The sequence below is a fragment of the Mustela putorius genome, unplaced genomic scaffold (genome assembly GCF_011764305.1).
Source record: "Mustela putorius furo isolate JIRA1106 unplaced genomic scaffold, ASM1176430v1.1 tig00000145_pilon_pilon_pilon, whole genome shotgun sequence".
Taxonomy (NCBI): Eukaryota; Metazoa; Chordata; class Mammalia; order Carnivora; family Mustelidae; genus Mustela; species Mustela putorius.
In genome coordinates, this window is record NW_025421294.1 from 39620953 (window position 1) to 39644389 (window position 23437).

Consider the following 23437-nt stretch of genomic DNA (forward strand, 5'->3'; position numbering starts at 1 on the left):
CCACAAGGTTCTTAGCGGTGGGGCCCTGGTCAGGGGACGGGTGGTTATCAGAGATCCGAGTGGGGTGAGCAGAAGCTCTGACTATCACTCCTGCCCAAAGCCACTGTCATTCCCCGCTCTTCAGGAAATACCATTATGTGAAGAGAGACAAGGTATAGAACAGTGGGATATTTGCTACTGTTTGAGTAATAAGAATACTAATAAAAAGAGGAGAGAAAATAGAGTCTGTATGTATCCGATTGCTGACAGTCTCCCTGCAAGCAAATACAAGAAATTGGAAACACCAGTTGCCTCCAGAAAAGGGATCCTCTGACTCTGCAGGGGGTTTGGAGCGACTCTTTTCACATGGAGCCTTCTCATACCTTTGCATTTGGATCCATGGAGATGCATTACCTATTCAAAAGTAATTCACATTTTTTTTTTTTTAATGAAGACAAAACAAACCCCTCTAATTCCTATTCAGTCAGAATCTCTGAGAAGGGTCATGGAAATCTGCCCAATCCTTCTAGATTGTTCTTTCCCTTTGGAAACTTTGAGAACTTCTCTGTGACACACTCCTTCTACCAAAAGAAAGTTGACCTGCTTCCACTCAAGTTGAACACAGGTATGTGCATATAAACCATGCAGGGGAAAAAACCTCCCGGCAGAATGACCTAAAGTATAGGACTCCAAATTTACCACCTCATTAAACTCTCTCGGGAGGAGCAAACGATGCAACCAAAGCTTCTTAAAATCAATTTAGATTCTCATAGCTAAAGTTGCCAGCCCTTTTCTACTTTGTGCATTTGCTCCAACCAAAGCAGTTGTACAGAAGAAACATTTGAGCCATGGGTGGGTTGCTCCGGCCCACTCAGTTCATGAAGAGCATCGTGAAATTTCTGGCAACACCCATCCCATCAGCATGCTTGGCACTCACCTTGCTTCTTAAAGAGGTTGCTCTGGACTATCTCATTCATGGATTGGACTTTCTGCTTCTGGAGTTTCACAGGGGGGATGCAGGTGTAGAACTCATACAGGAGTTGGCTGAGGGCAGGAAAAACAGGAGTACAGAGGACCAGTTAGATCAGTGTTTCCCACATCCTGGCTCTTATAAATTATGCCCAGGCTGCCAGTATGGCATTTCTGGAGGCAGAAATCTTGTCCCTTGCCTCCCTCTCCAATTCCTGGCAAAGCATTAGATGCATAGTAAGCCTATGTGTGGTTACTGTTAGTGCTGATTACTAATGCATCCAAAGAGATGTGGAAACCTGAAAACAAAATCAATAGCCCTGAGCGCTTACATGTGTCGACACATGCTCAGCTCTTTACATCTCTTATGCCCTTTAAACCTCACAACTGCATGATGTAGATACAATACGTATCCCAGTTTATGAGTGGAAAAACTGAAGTTCAGACAGGTTAATTAACTTTCCCAAGGTTGCACAGCTAGGGGGCTCAAAAAACAAAGAATTAAAACCAACTTCTGACTTTCTTACCATACCACTCTATTTACTAACATTTTATAATTAATAATGCTTTATACATGTTGGGCGCATGGGTGGCTCAGTTGGTTAAGCAACTGCCTTTGGCTCAGGTCATGATCCTGGAGTCCTGGGATCAAGTCCCACATCCGGCTCCCAGCTCCATGGGGAGTCTGCTTCTCCCTCTGACCTTTTCCCGTCTCATGCTCTCTCTCACTCTTTCTCTCTCAAAAAAAATAAAAAAAATCTTAAAAAAAATGCTTTATAAGTCTTAAGATCAAAAGTGTCCTTAATTAAAAAAAAAAAAAAACTATGAAAAATTGTGGGTTAGAAGCAGTTTGGGACATGAAAAAGGAGATCGTTCTTCCACGATAGAGTGAACATAAAAACACCACTGAAACAGAATTACAGCCCCTGTCAAGCTTTCCAAAATCGGCTCACTGTGTTCACTCATTCCTTCAAGGACGTGTTAAGCATCTATTTGATGTGTGACAGGCAACGTGCACAGCAGTGGGGATACAATAGGAGCAGACGTGACCCCAGTCAGGCATGGAACTTACATTCTCATGGAGGTCGACACCCAACACAGAGGCAAACAAGTCAATACGAGAGGAAACGTGCAATGAAGACAAGAAATAGGGAGTTGTATCAGAGAGTAATGGTATAGGAGCTGGTGGAGGAATTGAACTGATTTACAATATTCAGAGGTAGCTCCTCTGAGAAGATAACATGTAGTCTGAGACTAGCAGGATGAGAAGAAGCCAGCAGAAACCTTGGTATGAAGACAAAAAGGCCATGAGTGAAAACACTGAAGGGATCCAAATCACGTCTAGAGTGCAATGAATAGAATCATAGTAACGTTCATGCCTCGGTTTTGACCATTATGCCACAGCTAGGTAAAACTTGGACTTATTGAGGGAATTTGGGCGAAAGGCATATGTATACTATCTGTGCAACTCTTTTCTAGATCTTAAAGCATCTCCAAAGAAAAAGTTTTAAAAATCTTCTATATGTTATCTTGGAACTTAAGCGAATTTAGGAAAAAGAAGGAAAGGCCATATTTGGTTTAGAGGCCTCTGTTCTCACAACATAATCACTTTAAACTAACGTGTTCATCTCATGAGAGAAATTCTTATTCCTGTAAGTGACTGTATGCTCTCTACAGTGTGTACAGGACAAGACTGGGGCCCCCAAATAAACTTCAAGCCCAAATAAGATAATGACATTTACACGAATTACCAGTTCTTCAACCTACGTGTTTGCATTCTGTATCATTTGTGTCATCAAAAAAGATGTTTATTTTATGTTGGTTTTTTTTTTTTTTAACCAAAGTCTGGCAAAATGAAACTGGAATGTAAAAATCTGACACTTGAAAGCCCTATACGGAGTCCCTAACCATGTGCCCCTCCCCACCCCAGCTCTGAGTGCCCATGCAGAATCCCCCTCCGCAGAAGCACTCCTCTTCTCCCTCTGAACCCCTGGCCTGACATCAGAGCCCAGGAAAGTAAATGGTGAGCTCTCACCTGAGTAACTTTGCATCGAAGACCGTTTCCACATCATGGAGGACAGATGGGATGTATTTCAAAGCCGCCACCTAGGTAGAAAGTGAAATCAACATGAGGGATGCCCATATCCAATAACTTAACATGGTGAGAGGGATCGAGGAGAACGACCCTGAACCCTGGGCGCTCCTGCAAAGGTTGAAGGCTCTGTATGCACACTGAAACATTAGCATGTACTTCTGTGATGACAAAAGCAAGCCACAACTTCTATCTTCCAGGAGGCAGTAATGTGTATGATGATCAGAGACTTTGAAGTTAGACCCTTGCTGTCAAATCTTGGTCCTACTCCTAGTAACCGTGTGGTTTTGGACAAAGCACTTAACCTCTCAGCTGTGTCAATGTCCTTCTCTGTAAAATAGGGACAATAATACCTATTTTGACTGGAAGAATTAAAAATCACATATGTGAGTCATCTGACAGAGAGCCAGGCATGTTTTAGGTACTGCCAAATGGGAACTGGAAGATGGATGGTGTGTTTACATTGTTTTGTGGGTGGCAAGGACAGCTTGGATGGAGTTATTCGTATTTTCTCTCTCTGGCCATTTTGTGGCCAATGGTGGGCATGTTTTGGACCACTAGCCAGGTTAGTATACTAGCTGCATGTTGTGGTGCCCTGTTTCCTTCCTCTGCATAAGTTAACTGATGCATCCAGAAGTATGAGACCCACCCAACCCCTTGCATCACAGCATCCTTACGAAGCAGCAGAGAAGACTGCAGTTTCGACAAAAAAGGTTATAAGTCACATGGCTGGAAAATAATACTTAGGCATCTAGTGGAAGGATGTATTTTTACAATTTCTTTTTATTTTTCTTTATATCCTAAGTGTTCCATAGTCAACATATATCAATCACCCTTTAGTAATCAAAACAAAAAAAATATTGAAAATTCTTTTCTTAAAGAAAATCTTTCTCGTAATCATATACAACTGAGCTTCTTAATTAATATATATAATAATTATCACTGTTTTCTGAGAAATTTTAGTGGCGCAGACACCGAACACTTAAGAGATTATTCTGTTAAACCTTATGTCAGCCGTACAAGGGAAATACTATTTTCATAAATAAGGAACCTCTGGTGCATCGGGACTAAATAATCAGCCCAAGATCACACAGTTAGCAGGTAGAAGAACTAAGATTCAAATTCAGGCAGCCACTCCGTGTAAACCTTAAGTTACAGGCGCCTGGGTGGCTTAGTGGGTTAAGCCGCTGCCTTCAGCTCAGGTCATGATCTCAGAGTTTTGGGATCAAGGCCCACATTGGGCTCTCTGCTCATCGGGGAGCTTGCTTCCCTCCCTCCCTCTCTGCCTGCCTCTCTGTCTACTTGTGATCTCTCTGTCAAATAAATAAATAAAATCTTTAAAAAAAAAACAAAAAACCCTTAAGTTACATGCCTACCTCACTCAAATAGCAACTGTCTCTCTCTGTGTTTCATCCTTTTATTTTACCTTTTTTATAATTTTTTGAAGTCAATAATATATGTGCAATGTAAAAAACATCACACAGGATAAAGTGTTAAGGTGAAGATTGTCACTGAAGTCCCACATCTCCATCTCCAGCTCAGCCCCAATCCTTATACCCCAGATGGGCTACTATCAGTGAGTTTCTTTTCAGACTGCTTTCTATGCAGGAAGGCTTATACGTAAATGAGTGTGTGTGTGTGTGTGTGTGTGTGTGTGTGTGTGTGATTTAGATAGTTCTGCACCCTGCACCCTACTTCTTGCAGTAAATCATACAGCACTGATATATCTGCATGTCATTTCACAGAGTATACTCTCTTTATACCCAATCACTACAGCAATGCCCTTATGTGTACACAGTATCTTCTTTAACCCCTCCCCTACTGATGGACAGACTTCATACTATTTTCAGTTTTTCTTTATTATAAAACTGTTGTAAGAAAAGAGTTAATATATACATTCGAGTACATGTAAGAATCTCTGTAGGATGGATCATTCAAAGACAAATTAATTCATCAAAATGTGATATATATATATATATATATTTTTTTTTTTAAAGGAAATGCTGTTATATTACCTTAGGAAGAAACAGCAACCAATTTCCTTTTACTCCTTTCCCTATAACCCTGCTAACACGGGTACACAAATCTTTTTAGTTTGTCAATGTGATATCTAATTTGCAACTGCAATTTACAAATCGTTGGTTTCTAGTGCATTGGGCACTTTTTCTATATTTATTAAATATCTGTATTTACTAAATTGCTTGTTCATATCTTCTCATTTTTGGGGAGTGATTTGTCTTCTTATTTGTATGTGGAATTCTTTATGTATCATTAGAATTAACCATTTCGCAGTAACATGATTTAGAAGAATTTCCTCTTGCTTGTTCTGTTACTTGTCCTTCAGCTTTGTTTATCATATCTTTTCATTGCACAGAAGAACTTTAATCTGTATGTTGTCAGATTTGTCAGACATTTTCTTTATAGTTATTGGATTTTTTGTCTAGGAATTTATTTTTTTGTTCTTTCAAATCAAGATGACAAGAGATAACAAGATTCCAAAGCTAATGCTCTGTTGTTCCATAGGATGATGTTAGTTAGGTATTCTGTCAGGGGAAAGGGGCTTTGCAATAAAATAATTTGGGGAAACTCTGGTTTAAGCAAAAACAAACCAGTGAGCTTTTTTGCTGTTGTTGTTAATTGCACAACTTTTTAGAATTTTAATATGCTAAGACACACTATAGCATTCCTCTAGACAGTTACATTATCCAGTGCACTGCAACCTAGTTGGTCAGGGCCATTTTTACCAGGAAACACCAAACAGATGTAGCAAAAACGGATGCCTGAAAGGCTGGGCAAGCAAAAGAATAGAATGAATGAGATGAGTTTGGGCCCGTGGGAAGTAAGCAGATAAGTGGAACCCACACTCTCTCTAAAAAAAAAAAAAAAAAAGAAAAGAATGAGTCATTCTTGTTTACCTATTCTAACACCGTGCTAGCCAAATCTAATACATCAGTAAGCTGCACTTCTCCCATGGAAATACCTAATTACAATGTCTAAATTCTAAAAAGATCCCCTATGCTGAGGCATATGCCCTAAAAAGAACTGGTCCAAGCACTCTCAGCAAACTGTTCCTTCATCCACTCAGACCAAAGAACATAGAACTCTGGGCCCATGGGGACTTGGCAAGAACCGCAGTGTCCCACCCAGCACCTGCATGTGCCAAGGCCCAGTGCTTCACACCCTGAGCCTCAGCATCTTCATGTGGGGGGAAGGGGGATGATGTGAAACAAAGTATGTTATGTACCCATTGTAATGTCCAGCACATAGTAGGCCCCAAAGGCGTGAGTGCTGAATTTCATCTCTCAAACTCCGGCCCTCTCTCCCCAGCACCTGGACAAAGTACAGTATGTACTCATTAGAGGTAAGACCAAAGTGAGGACAAAAACAGAAGTCGCACCCTCAGCAAGTAGGGAAAGCCAGGACTGCATTGTCCCCAGCAAGTTACTGGCTTTCACGGGCTGCCTGCTATTCCAGGGCTTGGAGGCGATGCTCTAGAATGGCAGTCACCGGGAGTCCTGCATTGACAGGAACACTTACACGCTTCAGCTGATAGCGAGGAGGACTTGGATGGGGCTGGGACAAGGGCTGTTTCAGAAGGAGCCAATCTTCCCAGCTTCTCAGCTCGTGGCTGGCAATAAAGTAAAACAAACGAAGTAGCTGTCACCCTGAGACTCTGAGGGTGTTATCAGCTCAACTGGAGAGTATTAAACCTCCATCTGGTCCAGGCGGCCTCCCAGAGAATTGGCAGGCCTGTGGTTTTCTTTTCCAACAAGGGCAGCCCGCCTCTGACCCAGGAAGTCTGCAGCACTGGCCCCAGGGCTCCTGTCCATAGTTCTCCCCTTCACCCGGCTCTCACACAGGTGAGTGGACTAACAGCAGGTAGGTTTAGCAGGTGCAAGCAGCAAGCTCCCCCAGAAGGCAGAGCAGCTAAGCCATAGGACCCCCTGGGGACCTCCATTTGTTACATGTTTCTAAGGCCTGGGAACTAGAAACAGCTTGGCTTTCTCGACCTATTGGCCTCTTGGGAACTATGTTGCTTTACTGTTGATGTAATTTTTACTCTCATTAATTCTACTATTATATATAAAATCATATTGTTATGTCATCACTTTCATTCTGTAGTATATATTCCTGTATTATATAATATTTAAGAAAAACATACACAGATGTTTATATGTATGGATGTACATAAAGGTATATAATAGGATTATTAATTATAGGGTCTTAAAATAACAACCATTATTGGAAACTTTAAATGTGTCAAATACATTACATGCATGGCCTCACTGCACTTTACAATTGCTCTATGAATAGATACTGTCATTCCATTTTATCAGCAAGGCAACTATGGCACAGAGAGGTGAGGCAATTTGCCACACAGCTAATAGGCAGCACCGTAAGAATTTGTACCTGATTCTGTCCCACTGTGCCCCAGCCAGTGTGTTTTGCTACTGCCCACCTTGCTTTAAGGAAGAGCTTCCATCTTGACAAGTGAGGAGGATTTGGTAGGGGAGAAAAGGCTGATTTGGGGAAGGAAGTAGAAAAAGAATTTTTCCTCTCTATGGTAATAATTTTTGAAAAGAATATATAGTTTTTCTGATACCTCCTCAGTTAAGGATCTTCCTCACTACATATATCAGGGTTTCTAAGAATGAACACTGGGAAAACATTTGTTAACTTAGTGATTAGCTTATCATGTGGCACTGAGTGGAATTCCTAAATTAATCACCAACTCTGGACCCCTCTCAAAGGCTAATTTCAGGGGCACCTGTGTAGCTCAGTTGGTTGGGCATCTGCCTCCGGCTCTGGTTGTGGTCTCCAAGTCCTGGGATCGAGCCCCACATCTGGCTCTCCCTTCAGGGACACGTCTGCTTCCTCTCTCTCTGTAATCTCTCTAATTCTCACTCTTTCTCAAATAAGTAAATAAAAATCTTTAAACAAAACAAACGACCAAAAAAAAGGGGCTAATTTCAGTCTCAAGAAGAGAACCAGATCCAAAACAAGCAACACTGGTGTCACTGACCCAGAGATAAGTCATAGGAGGACACTTGAGATGACTGTTACGCAGATGGACTTCCCCAGAACAAATAAACCTGGACTGCTAGAAAACAGGAACTATTTAAAAATCACAAAAATCAAACTAAACACTCCCTCAAACTCAAAGAGGGTTTGCTTTTGAGTATTTCCAGGCTCCCTTCTCCAAATGGAGTAAGAGTGAACCGCACCGATGTCAGTAGACAAAATTTTCACCAAAAAGAGCATGTCTTGCAGTGATGCAAGGTTTTATAAGAGCTCTAGACATCTTCCTCATTCAAGATCACAGAAGGTATTTCCATCCCACCAATTTTCAATCCTTTTATTTTCACCAAGCACTGGATGGTCAAGGTCCACGGAAACTGGACAATGTCACAGAAATGCACCACAGCATGATCAGGAGAGGACAGCTTCCTTAGAAATATGGTGCTGTCCCTAAGGACAATACATGCAGCTTTCTCGGGGCAGTCAAGTTCCCCCTGTCTTTCAGGAAAAGAGAAGGAAAGATAGACCAACCTGTTCCAGCATGCATATGTCTCCATGCTTTGTGTAACCCAACATTATGCTGGCCCCCATAGCTTGGTGGGGGCACAGGAGTTCAGTGTGGACAAATTAAATGGCCAGCTGGAGAGGCAGACTGTCTGAGTAGCTCCCTGTGGATCACTTTATCACATGTGGCCTTGGGCAGGTTAACTCTCTGTGTTGTCCTTTTCTTACCAAGAGAATGAAGGAAACAAAGTTACCTAATTTAAGGTCAATGGGAAGATTAAATGTTAAGTTATCAGATGACTAAAACAGCCTCACTGAAACAAAATATCATTCTCCCTACCACTGAATCCATCCTACCCAAACATTACCCCTAAGTATGGGGTATATGGTTGAGAAGGGGACAAGTTAAATAGTCAGTTTCATTTCTCCTATTTTGGTAATTCAGCATACAGCCTGTGGGGCCCTTCACAAGAATGGACCACTTTCTTCCTTTAGTTTGGACATTTGAATATTTTATACCAATAAACAATGAAAAGGGAGGAAAGAAAAAGGCATCCTTAATTAGCTTGCCTTCATGACTATGGACCAAACATCTATCCATCTTTACTATTGTTTACTGTTGCCTATTGCTTATCCATTTGGAATTTTGCAGGAAAGACTTGGGTCTTTCATGAAACTATGCATTGTTCGTTGGTGATTAGGAGTACAAACTCAGGACTTACACAGTCTCAATTCAAATCCCAGACCTGCCCCTTCTTAGTTGTGGTTAAGTTATTCAGCCTTGCTAAGCCCCCATTTCCTCATCTGTAAAGTAGAGATAAGAAGAGTATTTGCCTAATAAGGTTGTTATGAAAATCAAATGAGCTAACAATATATGTAAAGCTTTCAGCCTAATGTGTGATACATAATAAATGCTAAAACACAAAGCAGGGGAAGCTAGTATTTATTGTTTCATTTGTTTAGCAAAAAAATATTTGAGTATCTACTAAATGGTAGCCACTGGTTCAGATACTGGGGATACAAAAGACAGAGTCCCCTGCCCTCCTGGACACTCTAGTGGCATTATTACCATGTATGACCATCAGAGTGGCCAAGAAAGCATACTATTCAATACGAGCTCTTCATCTATTTTTACTCACACTATCAAATCAGAGCATTATGATAGACACTGGACCTAAAAGAGAATGGGACAAATGGGTCTGCATAATGTCACCAAATGCCCTTTCCTCACATTTGAGCTATGTTCAATTCACTCATGTCTGATTTTGATCCTCTCAACCTATCGTCAGTTTTATCAATAACGCTTACAGGGTCTGGCACACACAGGGACTTCTAAGCTTTTGACCTGTTACAGAAAATACATGGAAACACCTGTTCTAACCCACTCCTTGGGGCAGGGAGAACATTAACTTTGGAGTCAAGAGACCTGGGTACTTTCAAATCCTAGTTCCACCGCTATGGATAAGTATAATTTGGGATCAGTTATTTAACTTTATGAGCCTCCTGTGGACACTGAAGGCAGTGATTCCTTGCAGATCTCTGGCAGGATGAGAAATACTGTGTGTGAAGAGCCCAGCTTCATGCCTGGCACATGGTAGGTAGTCAATCAATGGAAGGTATTTTTAATGATCGTCTACCTTCTTTGAGTTGCTGGTTTTAAATTCTCCAAAGTTTTGGGTGAGCTGCTGCCATGCCAAATCGAACAATAGGAAAACTATAGGAAGCAATTCACAAATATCAGAAGAGTCTTAGAAATGAGAAATAACTTGATTAAGATCCCAGACCTCACAATGGACACAGCCAAGAGTGATTGAACCAGATCTGCTCTAAGTAAATTAAAGCAGGCATGAATGAGGGTTTCCACCATCAGCTGTGACCAGCTGGAGGAGTTAAGTTGCCCTCACTGGCATTCTTACTCTATGCTCTCACCCAAAACTTATGACAGACACTACTAATAGATCACAGTACTCCTTCCCACAGAATCTCATGCAGGCTCAGAATCAGGACTCCAGTTATCCTATACTATTTGTCATCCCCCCCCCCTTTTTTTCCCCATGGAGTCAGTTCTTGTGGGTTTATTCTCCCTGAAATTTATATCTAGGCTTCCTAATCTAGCCGAATAGCCAAATGCCCTAAAACATTTCAGCCTCAAGTGACGAGGTTAGGAATATAAATATCCTCTTCTTCTCTAGGAAAATTCTCCACAAACTTCTGTTTTATGATGAGGTAAAGAAGGGAGAGGTGTAAGTGGCTAAAAACTATTTAACTTGAAATATTTAATAGGCTCTATTTTTCTCCCTTTACATACATTGCTTTATTTAATCCTCTCAATATTTCCTCTAAATTAGGCATTAGGGGTTCCATTTCATAAAAGGATAAACAGAGGTCCAGAAAACTGAAGCAATTTGCCTAGTGTTACATGCCCAAGTGCAGATGCCCAATTCCCACCAAGGTCTCTCTGACATGAAATCCAAAGCTCTTGGTCCAGTAGCAAATGACAAAGTCCAAGAAGATTCCTTGTACAGAGCTTGTTAACATTACAAGTCCTTGATCCCTCTGCCCTCATCAGCCCACAAATCACATCTTAAAACGGCATTAAATCTTTAAAGGCTTTTTCTTACCATATTTGGATAAGGCTATATCCTTTGACAAATTTTCAGCAACCATAGAAATAGGTAGAAAGTATGTAAATCTGGAAACTAAATTTGGCCCTCAAAGTAAATTTTTTAAAAAATGATAAAGTCCCTTTGGATGACTCTAGGGAGGAAATCTGTAAGGAGAAACCAGGATAACCTGGCCCAAATCCCAGGAAAAATAAGGCATTTTTAACATAGTTTCCCAGAGAGTAAGAACTTGGATAAAAGGGCTTAGGCCCAAGCCATAATAATCACATTAGTTCTCTGCATTTGCATTGCATTTTACAATCTGCTCTTTCATAGACTGTGTTTATTTGATTGTCACGTTAACCAAGAGGTCTTAAAGATGAGGAAACAGAGAATGAAAAGTTAAATGACCAGCCGACAGCCATACAGCTGAGCAAGAACATCCAGGTCTCTTCAGTGCCACAGATGCTCGCTGGCACCTCTTTGCTTTGTAACTTCCTTTCTTTCTCCTCCTTTCTTTCTGTCCCTTCTTATACCTTCCATCCCTTTGTCCCTTCCCCCAAGATGCACACAGTTCATCACCAGAGTATAGGGGTCGAAATTAGAAAGAGTAGCCCCATGAGAGCGTCTTCCCTCCGGCTTTCTCAAGGTCAGTGGTCTCTCTCTCTCCAGGAAGCTCTGCCTCTCTGAGGCACCTGCTCCTTTCTCCTCCCCACCAACTGGCTTCCTTCATTTGCCCGGCATTTCTGCTCTGTCGTAGTTCAGCTTCCTTGGAGCTATTTCACACCTGACTCACTGCTACAGACTTTCCCCTCACCATCAGTCAACCTCAGCCCTCACGGAACATCCTCACCCCTCTCCCTGGAAGCTCAGCTGCTTCGAATATGATACAGGCGGCGCGACAGGCTCTGGCTCTTATCAGATTTCTTCATGCTGTCCCCTGCTCCTGGTATCCCTTTGTTGTAAAATGATGAATGTTTGCAAAAGGGTGAGGGAAGACTTAAAAAACAATAACAACAACATCAACAACAAAAGGGAAGGAAAGGGAAAAATGGTAAGACTCACCCTGGAGAAACGGTCTTATCTCCAGTAGGTGCTAAATGTACAGTGTAAAGGGGAGTATAATATAGCAGCTCAGAGCATGGTTTCTGAAGCCGAGCAGGAGGTCTGAATGCCAGCCGTACCCTTGACTGCCGTGGAGCCTGACAAAGTGGTATCAACCCCAAGCTTCAGTGTCCTCATCTATGGAACGGAGATCTGCACACCTATCCTGAGAGTCATTCATTCAGCAGTTACTAAGTATCAGCCATGTATCACGAGTGTTCAGTGTGCTGAGGACACACTGATGAACTAGACAGAGCCCCCTCTACACACACACACACACACACACACACACACACACAAAGAGGTAGCCAACACGTGTTCAATCAAAAGAAGCCATGAGCAGAGTGATTCATGAACTTTGTTTCACACCAGGAAGTTTTTTAAACTTGCCTTGCCCTGATCCCACTGTATACTGATTACATTAGAATGTCTGGTGGTGGTAACCAGGCATCAGAATTTATTAAAGATTGACAAGTGATTCTGATGTGCAAAGTTGGGAACCCATGGCATCAACAGTGGATCCTGCCTGGACAGACTCCTGCCTCTGGCTCCTCACCTCCGTTCTGACTGTACACTAGCACCTCATTCATCCCAGCCCGAGGCTGGGTGATCCCAGGCACAGCAGATTTTAAGTTAGCAACTAAAAGGATAACTCCAATTGAAAGGAGAAGGAGTTTTCATTAACTCACTGGTTCCAATAAATGTATTTGTTTCCTATTCATAGGGCATGAGGCAGCCCTTGCTGCACACTGGTGAGACAATCCTGTGAAAGTTAGGAAGTCTTCCCTGAAACAGCCTCTTCATTCAGCCTCTCTGCTGCCAAACTTGCTCAAACTTGGGGTGGGAATCCAGGTATCTCAAAGATCTACAGGGTTTGAACATTAGCATTGTGATCCATCAATTAGAGGACCTCTGTCCAAAGTATCTCCTGTTTATTGAGGAGACTCCAACCCCAAAAGGGGATCTGAGTTTATGGTGCTGAGAATTGAAAGTAGAGCACTGAGGAGGCTGCCACCTCAACCGTCGTCATCATTATTACTTTTCTTTTTAAGCAGGCTCCATGCTGTGCAGGACCCCATTGTGGGATCCAAACTCATGCTCCTGAGATCAAGACATGAGCTGAGATCAAGAGCTGGATGCTTAACTGACTCAGCCACCCAGGTGCCCCACGATTGTCACAATTAGAGGTGGATCAGTTTTGACCTATTTCCCTCCAGATAGCAAAAGCTTCAGAGTTATTTAAAAAAGAAACATTGTTACCTTCACAGGAAACAATAAATGTGCTTTCTTTGCTGTTTATGATCCTTGCACCACGTGGCCAGTCCAGGCCTTCAATTAACACAGGACTATATATTCAAGCAAACGTAGACATTATTTCAACATACTGTTGTTTATCAGATGACAAAAGGAAAAGAGATTGTTGTTGGGTTTTTTTTTGTTTTGTTTTGTTTGTTTGTTTGTTTTTTGGTAGTATAAACCTACCTGCAAAAGGATGGTTGTTCTATGTTGACTTTTCATCAGGTTGTTGATGGATTCAAAGAGCCGTCTCATGGATTCTTCAAACTCCATCTGTTCTTTGCCTTCATAAAGCCTGAAAGAAGACACATCTGGGTCATTTCTTAAGCCTACAGGCAACACCTTTGAAAGTGTGTGCAGTCACAAACTTCATTTAAAATTCAGACTGAGGGGTGGGAGACAGAGACTTCAGCGGCAGGATCCTGAGAGAACAGTGTTTCCAGGCATCATTCACTCGTGGGAAAACCTCTGTCCATGCACAGAGCAGATATCCTCACCCTGACTCTTGTCTTTTTTTTTTTTTTTCTTTTTTTATGCTGAGGAAACTCAAAGGGATGAAACGCATCCAAGCTGAGGGGACATTAATAATTTCACCCTTCTGCAAGAATCAGAAGGGAGACTGTGGTGATCAGATTTCCAAAATCTCTGGGAAGCATCAAGGAGAAATATTTTCAAGGATACTGCCCTTCCACTTAGCCATTGCCTGCTTGTCAGACAAATATGCACGTGCTTATTTCATGTCAGGGGCCAGAGTGTTCCTGACCCCCTCATTTCAGCGAGTGTGCTTATCACTTAGTTGAAACCTTTGTTCCTCTTTATACAAAGGCCCTATGTTGTTACTGTCAAAAATGCAAACATAACACAAACACTTTACTTATAAAGTGAGCCTCCCCATTAATCCCACCTCAAGATTAGGAACTGTTAACAGTTGGATGGACATTCTTGCAGAGCTTTTCACGGCCCGCACGAATATACACATGCAATTTTTTATAGAAACCATCCCCTCATATAAAATCCGTCTCATATTCCTAAGGCTTATGGCCCTCTTGGCCCAGCCTTGGAGTGTTGTTCAGCCCTAGGCCTCTCTAAACAAGGCTTTAGCGCCAACCATGAAAAATCTGCAGCCTAATCGGTCGCATCCTGCACAAAATACAGAGAAGAGTGCTCCTGTCTCCAGTTCAGATAAAGAGTGTCTCCTGTCACTGCCCTACACAGTCAGATGCCCCTTGCTGAGGCTGTGGGAAAGGTGCTTTCCTTAGATAAAGCGCGGACACACTTCATGGGTCTGTTCGCTCCATCAACCACAGGAAGGGCAGTCCATCAAGCGCTGTCTGCACTGAAATTCCCACCCATCCTCTCACACTCTTTTCTCTTCATTCTGCTTCTCTTCTATTTCCTTTCTCTGTCTTTAAACATTTGTCTGCTTACCTGCTTGTGAGTATTATTTACTCACTGTCTCTCTGGGTCACTGTGTTTATCTCTGCTTTTCTGTCTTTCAGACTCCATCATTCTCTCAGTGCGTTAGTCACTCTCTGCCTCTCTTCTCTTTTTTCCTAACTGACTGCTTCCTCAAGCTCCCCTAGAAGTCAGAAGCTTGATGGAAAGCCAGTACGGAACGTTCCAATCAATTACAAGGACCCAGTGATTGCTGCTGACTTTCTGGGTATCTAGTTCAAGGTCATAGAGTCAAGGCTGTGAGAGGAACCAAGAGTTTTGAAGCAGCTCTCTCGCTCTCTTGCTCTCTCTCTCCCCCTCCCTCCCTCCCTCCCTCCCTTGTGCCCTCATCCCTTCCTTAAATTCCCCCGTTTTGAACCTTCTCCTCCTGTCAGCACAGAGATGTCAGCCACAGAGTATGTATTTTGGAGTCCATCAGCTCTGGGTCTCCAAACTCTACTTCGCCCCATACTAACAGAAGACCCTATTAATAACAGCAGAAGTTACTGCACACTGCTCTCCCCAGGCACAGTCTGCCTACATATTAAACCACTTACCCTCAAGACTACACCATGGTGGACCCTATCGTTATCCTCATTTTACAGACTCATCAAACTCAACCAATGTGCCCAAGGACTCCATGCCTGGAAGTGTTAGAGCCAGAACTCAAATCTGGCCATCCAGCTCCTGGGCCCACCCTCTCGATCAGTTTGCTGTTCTGCACTTTGCTCCGTGATTTACTGCCCCTCTTCATTCCCACAAACCCCAGTTCCTCATCCACAAAATCAGGCCATAATAGCACTGTGCCCAAGTACTGTGAGAAGACCAGCTCACACATGAAGTCCTCAGCATATGCCTCGTACAAGCAAATGTTAGCTGTCATCTTGTTGGTAAATTATAGGGATATTACTATTGTTTCCCAATTCAGAGATAAGGACACAAAAAACTCCCAAGAGGTTGAAAGTTGCCCAAATACCATCAAAGTGCAAACTATGAGACCAGATCTGGTAGAGAGGAAGGCAGAATCCTAATTCAAAGTGGTGGTGGTTTCCTCATGAGATGACATTGTTTAGTTTTTCTTTGTGCCCACAGCTAAGCTAATGGATGGTCCATCCCCCAAGTCTTCTGCCTTGAAAATCTGTTACTCTTTCCCCTAGCCACAGCTGCCCGAAAACGTCTACTAGGTGATCTCACAATCCCTCTTACGGTCTATAGTGTCTCCCACTCCCATTCAACACCCAGACACGGCTGCCTGTGGTGGAGTCAACATTACTTATATACATATGGACTTTCTCTGTAAGGAGTACTTATTAGTGTGTTTTCATGGGGAGAGAGTAGGTTTCCCACCAGGTCCACTTCTTGGGAACCTACAGGAATGCAGCCTACAAGAATGGCCTCTAGCAGCTTTTTCCTGCTGTTTGACCCTGCCCACACTCACTTTCCATATCTCAATGGTCTTTGGTGACTCTTTCCCTGGAATCTGTATTTTTTTAATGCAAAAACATAAAAACGGGCTTTGGGGGGGTCATCTTAATGACAGCACCCCAGGGGAATGTTCATGAATTCCTAATGAAGAGATCCCTGAGGCTGCCATGGTTCCCAATCTCCTGTGTGGTTTTTAAACTCTTGTTTGATTGTATGAGCTGCACAAATATTCTTCCAATAAATTCCTTTTTTTCTTAAACTAGCCCTGGTTGGATTTGTTGCAACCCTGTATGGTCAGGACTCTGCAGGGTAGAGGGGTTTCTTCCTACTACCTCCTGGATCTAAACAAAGAGCTATGGAGAAGGCCATTGAGCACCTAGTCCATGCTTCCCATTGTACAGAAGAAGAAACTGAAGGCCAGAGTGGGCAAGAGACTTGGCTTCACTGCCATCTTTTAAATGTCATTTGACTGAAGTAGGAAAGAAAAGGGATATTTAGGTTATAAGACCAAGTCAAGGCTATGCACTCGACTTTAAACTTTGTAAGAAACTGAATTTAATTTCTACCATCAAGAAAAATCTGATTTGCTCTAGGTCACAGACTGTACCAGTGCTATAGCTTGAACCAGAACTTGGAACTCTTCTCCTTCTGTGCTCTGAGAATCTAACAGGGGAGGGCAGATGACACAGATCCCAGAAGGCCAAGCTCACGGGCATCGGCCTTGGTGGGGAGCCAAGCTGCTCCCTGTTATTCATGTCACAAGTGAAGGACCTAAACACCACCTTCTAGTCCAGGGAAGGAAAAAACATACTACACCTAAGTTCCAGTGAAGATTAAAGAACCAATTCTGTAGGGAAATGGTTTGCCTTTAACAGTGATTACATCATTAAGCGAAGTTGTTGTGGTCTTACTTAGCAAGTGTGTGTGTGTGTGTGTGTGTGTGTGTGTGTGTGTGTGTGTGTGTGAGAATTTTTAAGCCTGGCATTTTACTTGGTAGAAATGGGAAGAAGAGCTGGAGAAAATGAGTGCAGCTGGGCAGGAGAATTGGTGCAAACAGCTACTTAGCGCAAAGTGCTTTGCTCTCTAGCCAGATTCCTCCACGTATCAGCTACACCGCCCTGGGCTCGTTACCTTCTTCAGTGACAAAATGGAGACATAATGCTCACTTGAAGGGTGATTTTGAGGTGGGAAAAAAGGAGATAATGTCTTTCTAGTGTTTAATATTATAGCTGGCACCTAATAAGTGTTAAGTAAATCTCAGTTACTATTCGTGTTGTTGTGGTTGATTCCTAAGCACAGAAGTGATCATACTGGGAAACTCTCTCATCTGAGCACGTATAAATAAAGGGAGTATTTCCAGGAAGGAGTGACTAAAGGAAATAAAACACGTAAGGGTTTCAGATTACATGCAAGAAATACACTGATGATGGGGGCCATTCAGCACCGTGAGGCCTCTCCTGAGAAGCTGGAAGAGGAAAGAAAAAAATAAAGCTTCATCTATCTGCAAGGCTTTAAGTGTGGCCTTGAAGTCAAGGGCATGGCAGATGTGGTTTCAAGGTCCTTTTTTAGCACTTGGTCTCTGTTATAGCTTAAGGAGGGAAACTTTTTTTTTTTTTTTTTTTTTTTTTTGGCTTCAGCATGCCTAGAAAGATGCTTCAGAAACCAGCTGATCCTGCTAGGAAATGAGTTACTGATGGGCCTGAAGGCCCTGACCACAAGGAAAACAGGAACAACCTGCAAGGCGCTGTTCTGGGGCATGCGAGCCCAACCCCGGCAAGCACTCCAGCTCCCAGGGCTTGGATAAATATAGCGGTGCTCTGCTTGCATGTGACTCATTAAGGAGACACTGTGCACAGCTGAGCACTCGCTAAATGCAAATGGGGCCCCATATGGTGTGTACAATGCTTTGCACCACCTCTTCCATGCAGGTACATAAAGCCTCAGCCTAAAACGGAGATGCCAACCTCAGGCCAGCAGCCCAGGGGAGCCGAATCTAACCAAAACATCCTCGGGTTTGGAGAGCTAGCAGGAAGATTCACTTTAGAATCCAGAGGTGGTGGGTTTCCTGGCTCGCCACCCCCATTTTGTTTTCTATGCATTGGCCACTCCTCTGACCCACATTTTCAGGCCTCCTCCTGCTTTCTTCCCTACCTCTTTAAGGCAATACAGAAATTTAGGTAAGACTGTGTGGGTTCCAAACTCTGCTCTGACACTTACCAGTTGGGTGGCTTTGGCTAAGTTTCTTAGTCTCTCTATGGCTCAGTTTTCTCATTAGTAAAATGATATTAGCCCCATGAGGTGGTCCTACAAGCAAATAATGCATGCAAAGCAACTAGCATAGTGCCTAGCATATAGTAAACACTAAATAAATGCTAGCTATTGTTATAGAGTACCAAAATTGTCTTCTAGATTTTTGTAAGCATTTTGAAGGGGAAAAAAAAAAAAACAACAACAAAAAACAAAACCAGCATCTTCATAAAGACTAATACAATTTGTTAAGCACCTGCTGCAAGCCAGGCACTGCAGGGTAGATAAATATGAGTAAGGCCCAGTCCCCGTTCCCAGAGAAATCATGAGGCAGGCCAACAGGTAAATCATATTTTCACACATAGTGAGAAAAGTTGAATAATAAAAGTTTAATTATTATTGAGCACTTCCTAAGGGTCAGGCACCGCACTGAATTCTTCACATGGATTAATTAGTTCATTTGGGATAGACTATTATTATTCATATTTTACGTATGAGAAAAAGGAAAAAACACTAAAGAGACATGAACCAGGGGAACAGAAGAGCAGAGGAGGGAACGAGGGCTCTAGTGGACACTCACCACAGTGACTGCCTGCCTGGTGGCATCTCTGCCCCGAGCAGCCCCCCTCCCATTCCATCCCCACAGCCTGTCCTGCTCTCCTTCCTTCCTCCCCAGCCATCCTGTAAATGCCCTGCAGGATTAGACCTGGCGCCCAGATCTCCCTTGCTTCCCTCACCTGGTTGCATCTTCCCCTAAATTTGCTCTTGGCGAGGCACATACCTGACTCACTTCACAAGCACCTGGGAACAAGGCCAGATTAATTGGAAGGTTTTTAAAATGAAAAATCTATTTTAGATGCCTCTGAGATCTGATAAAATTACTCAACAATAAGGTCATGATATACCATTCTGCTATTTTGCCACATGAGCAGAGAGACTTGTCTACCCTAGATGTGATGCCAGGCACTAGAGGAATACTATGGAAGGGAATCCACTTATTTGGTGAATTTCCTTAATGAATGCTGTGTGCTCCACTCAACATTAAAGCAGACTATCACAGCGACTGTGGGCTCCCTGTGTGAATACTTCATTCTTCACATCACTACTTGCCTGCTTTCTCCACTAAATTATAAGCTTCATGCAGGCAGAGTCAAGGCTATCTCGGTCATACTATCCCCACGTCTATGTAGCAGTAGTCCTGGAACACCACAAGGGGGTTTAAACAAATGCATCAACTAATGATAAAGTATTAAATGAAGGAGCTTCAGCACATTCAATGTATCTGTGCAGAAACATCTTATGAATCCAGAACTCTGAGCAGTTCAGCTAGTTCCAATGGTATCTGCACTAGATAGTAGTAATAGTCATCGTCAGCTCTGCAGCCTTATTATTATTCTTACCTTTACTACTAAGAATACTAGTGCTAATAGTTGTTACTTACTAAGCCTCTGTTATGAACCAGGCACTATGCTAACTGCACAAGGTCACCCCACTTGTAAAAGGCAGAGTCAGAATTTAAGCCTAAGTGCATCTTATTCCAAATTTCACTCTTAACCACTAGGCAATACTACCTCCAGAGAACAGAGCAAAGTAATAACCAATTGCCAGGAACTGGCACAAGTCAGGGTGGCTAGGAAGCATCATTTGCCCAAGGGATGATGTTACCGGACTTTCCAGAGAAGCTAAATGGCCGGCTCTAAGCTTTCTCTGTTTAAGCTCTAACCTCAAGGTGATGGCTGGTTTTCCAACCCTCAACCCAATAATTTGCTCTGTTAGAGTAGGTGTGAATTAGTGACTTTACAAAAAGGACCATTAAGCCAGTCGTGGTTTCAGAAGAGTGATTACTTGGAAAAACTGCAGCATTCTAAGAGCAAAGCTGCCTGCCTCTCTGTCTCTCTGTCTTTCTCTCCCTTCCCCGCTCTCCCTCTCTGTTTCTCCTCTCTCTTTCTCTCTCTTTCTGTGTTTCTCATACCCTACTCCAACCTGGGATGAAGAATAATTATAGCCTAACCAGTGGCTGAGACTGTCTGAAAATCATCCTTGCGTTTATTGATTTTATTTATAAAAAGAAATGCTTGAGTGCACTAAGCAGGCACTTTTAAGTCAAAGAAATAGGGTTGGAAAGGACTCATGAGAGGGCCCCCCTTCTGACTCACCTCTTTCCTGCATGGTCATTGGTACCATCCCAACCCCTTCCCCCAACACCAAAGTCTAGAGACCCAAAAGGAATCTGGAATGGTAAATTAAGACAAGGAATCTTGGTCCAATGAATCTAGAGTAAGCCATCCAACTGGACAGTGACCAGAGAAATTCTCTTTTGAAGGGTAACAAAGTTGAAACATAAGGCATTATTCTACTAGAAGAGAAAGAGTAGAGCTACATCTGGAAGGGACTCTTCAAGAAAGGGCTAGTATAGCTACATTGTTGCCTGTGTGAATTGCCAAGTCATCTGGTGGCCCAGAGAACTCCATGCAGACTTCATTTAATTGAAAGAAGCAGTGAAGAGGCAGAGGGCTTAGACCAGCTTCTGGAGTCAACCCTTTTGTCAATGACCAATTATTTCTCTTCTAGCTGTTACTTTTCCAGAGTCTGACATATGAGAAGGAATCCCCCCTTAGGGAAAACTTCAAAGAAGTTTCAGTAAACGGTCTTCTTTTTATAGATCACCCCAGGGAAGATGGTTTGCAGATGAGAGAACAAAAGACAAACTCAACATAGAGGGATCCTGTTTCGAAAAAGTCTAGGATGAACATACAAAAATTAATGCAATCCCTGAAGAAAAACTGCCTCAGGTAGAAGCGTAAGCAGCCTAAACAAACAAACAAACCAACAAGAAAAAAAAAAAAAAGAAGAAGAAGAAGAAGTTAACAACATGGAAGAAATGAAAGAAAACAATCCATCCAAAACATTCACTTTACTTTGAAATACAGCAACCCTGTACAATAAATTAATAGTAAGTAGGTAATAAGACACAGGCAAAAGCCTTGAAAAGAACTCTAAGTTATGAATAGAGTGTGATGTGTATCCCAGCCATCCTTCATTCTGCTGAGAGGAGCTGCAGCCTTTATGTAATTTGGCAAGAAGAACTCAGTTGCATAATTCTGCACTTAAGTAAATTTCTCTGTTAGCATGAAAAATGGTATTCAGGGTTTTTCTCTCAATATAATTAGAAATTGAGTTCTCCCAAAACAATGCTCCTAAACAGAAACACACACACACACACACACAAACACACACACGCATGCACACACACACAATCACACACATTCCCTCCCACTACCTCCCTTCTGTGGTTCCAAGACACATAAAGAAAAATATAGATTGCATCATCTACTTGAAAGAGAAGCTAATATTCAGTAGAGTCCTTTCAGCATTTTTTTTTTTAGGTCCAGTTGCTGTAAAAGTTCAGGTATAGGTTTGACTACTACTCTGACCATTTCTTCCTTCAGTTTTTTAATGACCTAGGAAGTGTCCATAATAACTTAAATGATAACAGAAAAGATTACATGGCAGAATGATTATATGCACCCATACACACACATACACCCCTAGTAAAAATCTGGAAATCTATAAAAATTGATAATTTTATTACACAATCTCTTAGAAAAGAGATTATGTATGTCAACAGTCCCCTTACACGCTTCTATGTTATATTATGATCTTTTTTAAAATTTTTTTTTAAGATTTTATTTATTTGACAGACAGAGATCACAAGTAGGTAGATAGAAAGGCAGAGAGAGAGAGAGGGAAGCAGGCTCCCTGCTCAGCAGAGAGCCTGATGTGGGGCTGGATCCCAGGAACCCCGGGGTCACGACCCAAGCCGAAGGCAGAGACTTTAACCCACTGAGCCACCCAGGTGTCCCTATTATGATCTCTTAAACAAGTAAGTGCTACATTTAATTTTCTTTTTTCTTTTTTTCAAGAGTCACATCCTGTACTGACTGAGCCAGCCAGGTGCCCCAATACACATACTTTTATTTTTTTTATTTCTTTTTATTCTTTATTAACATATATTATTGGTTTCAGGGGTACAGGTCTGTGATTCGTCAGTCTTAAAAAATACACAGTGTTCACCATAACACATACCCTCCCAATGTCCATCACTCAGCCACTCTATTACATATAATTTTCAAAAAAAGTGTCTACTCTTCCTCGGGAGTGGATGTTTCTTGCTTTCCAGCTCCTTTCTACAATAACCTTTTTCCCCAAAGTCTTTCCTGAATTCTCTTGTTCTCACCATGGGAAGTAGGGTTGCAGCAGGGGATATGGCTCAAGGTCAGACAACTAAAGGCAGTTTTCCCTCTACAATTATAAAATCTAAATGCTGATTTTTCACCTACCTCCTGGTTCCTGGCATGGACTGCAGCTAGAGAGACAACTGCCCAAGAAATGTCAAGTTATGATTACTCTAAACTGTGGTCATGCCAGGAGCATCTGAACTTTGTCCTTGCAGTCTTATGACTTCCTGAGAAGGATAATGAACCCCAGGTTTCCTACTCAGTTCCACTGAGAGCCTTGACATTTGGTATGTGGAGTTAAATAGAATTTTTAACATTTTCCTTAATAATGGTGTGGGTTTAAAATACATGCGCAGTAAAACTCTTTGTTTTGAAATCTGGGAACACCTGAAGAAATGTGGAGTTCAAATGTGTCAAGTTTTGCATTACTGAAGACCTCATGTGAATAGTGCAATGGCTGAGAGGAAGGCAAGCCACCAGCAGAGAGCAATGTGACTGAAGGAGTGGTGGTGTGGGTCTGAGGACTG

At 42.3% G+C, this 23437-nt stretch overlaps 1 protein-coding gene across 7 annotated transcripts in view; it reads right to left on the bottom strand.

Annotated features, from left to right (window-relative positions):
* Positions 1–23437, bottom strand: part of DOCK2 (dedicator of cytokinesis 2) — a 412101-nt gene that overhangs the window by 297016 nt on the left and 91648 nt on the right. For all 7 annotated transcript variants that reach the window (XR_006605414.1, XM_004737633.3, XM_004737634.3 and 4 more), the window contains exons 23-25: positions 13753–13861; positions 2984–3054; positions 917–1023 (exon numbers count right to left, since the gene is read on the bottom strand). Coding sequence is in view for 6 of the 7 variants with exons in the window: in XM_004737633.3 (XP_004737690.1) it covers positions 917–1023; positions 2984–3054; positions 13753–13861 (287 nt within the window). In the remaining variant the exon portion in view is untranslated. The remainder of the gene's footprint in view (positions 1–916; positions 1024–2983; positions 3055–13752; positions 13862–23437) is intronic.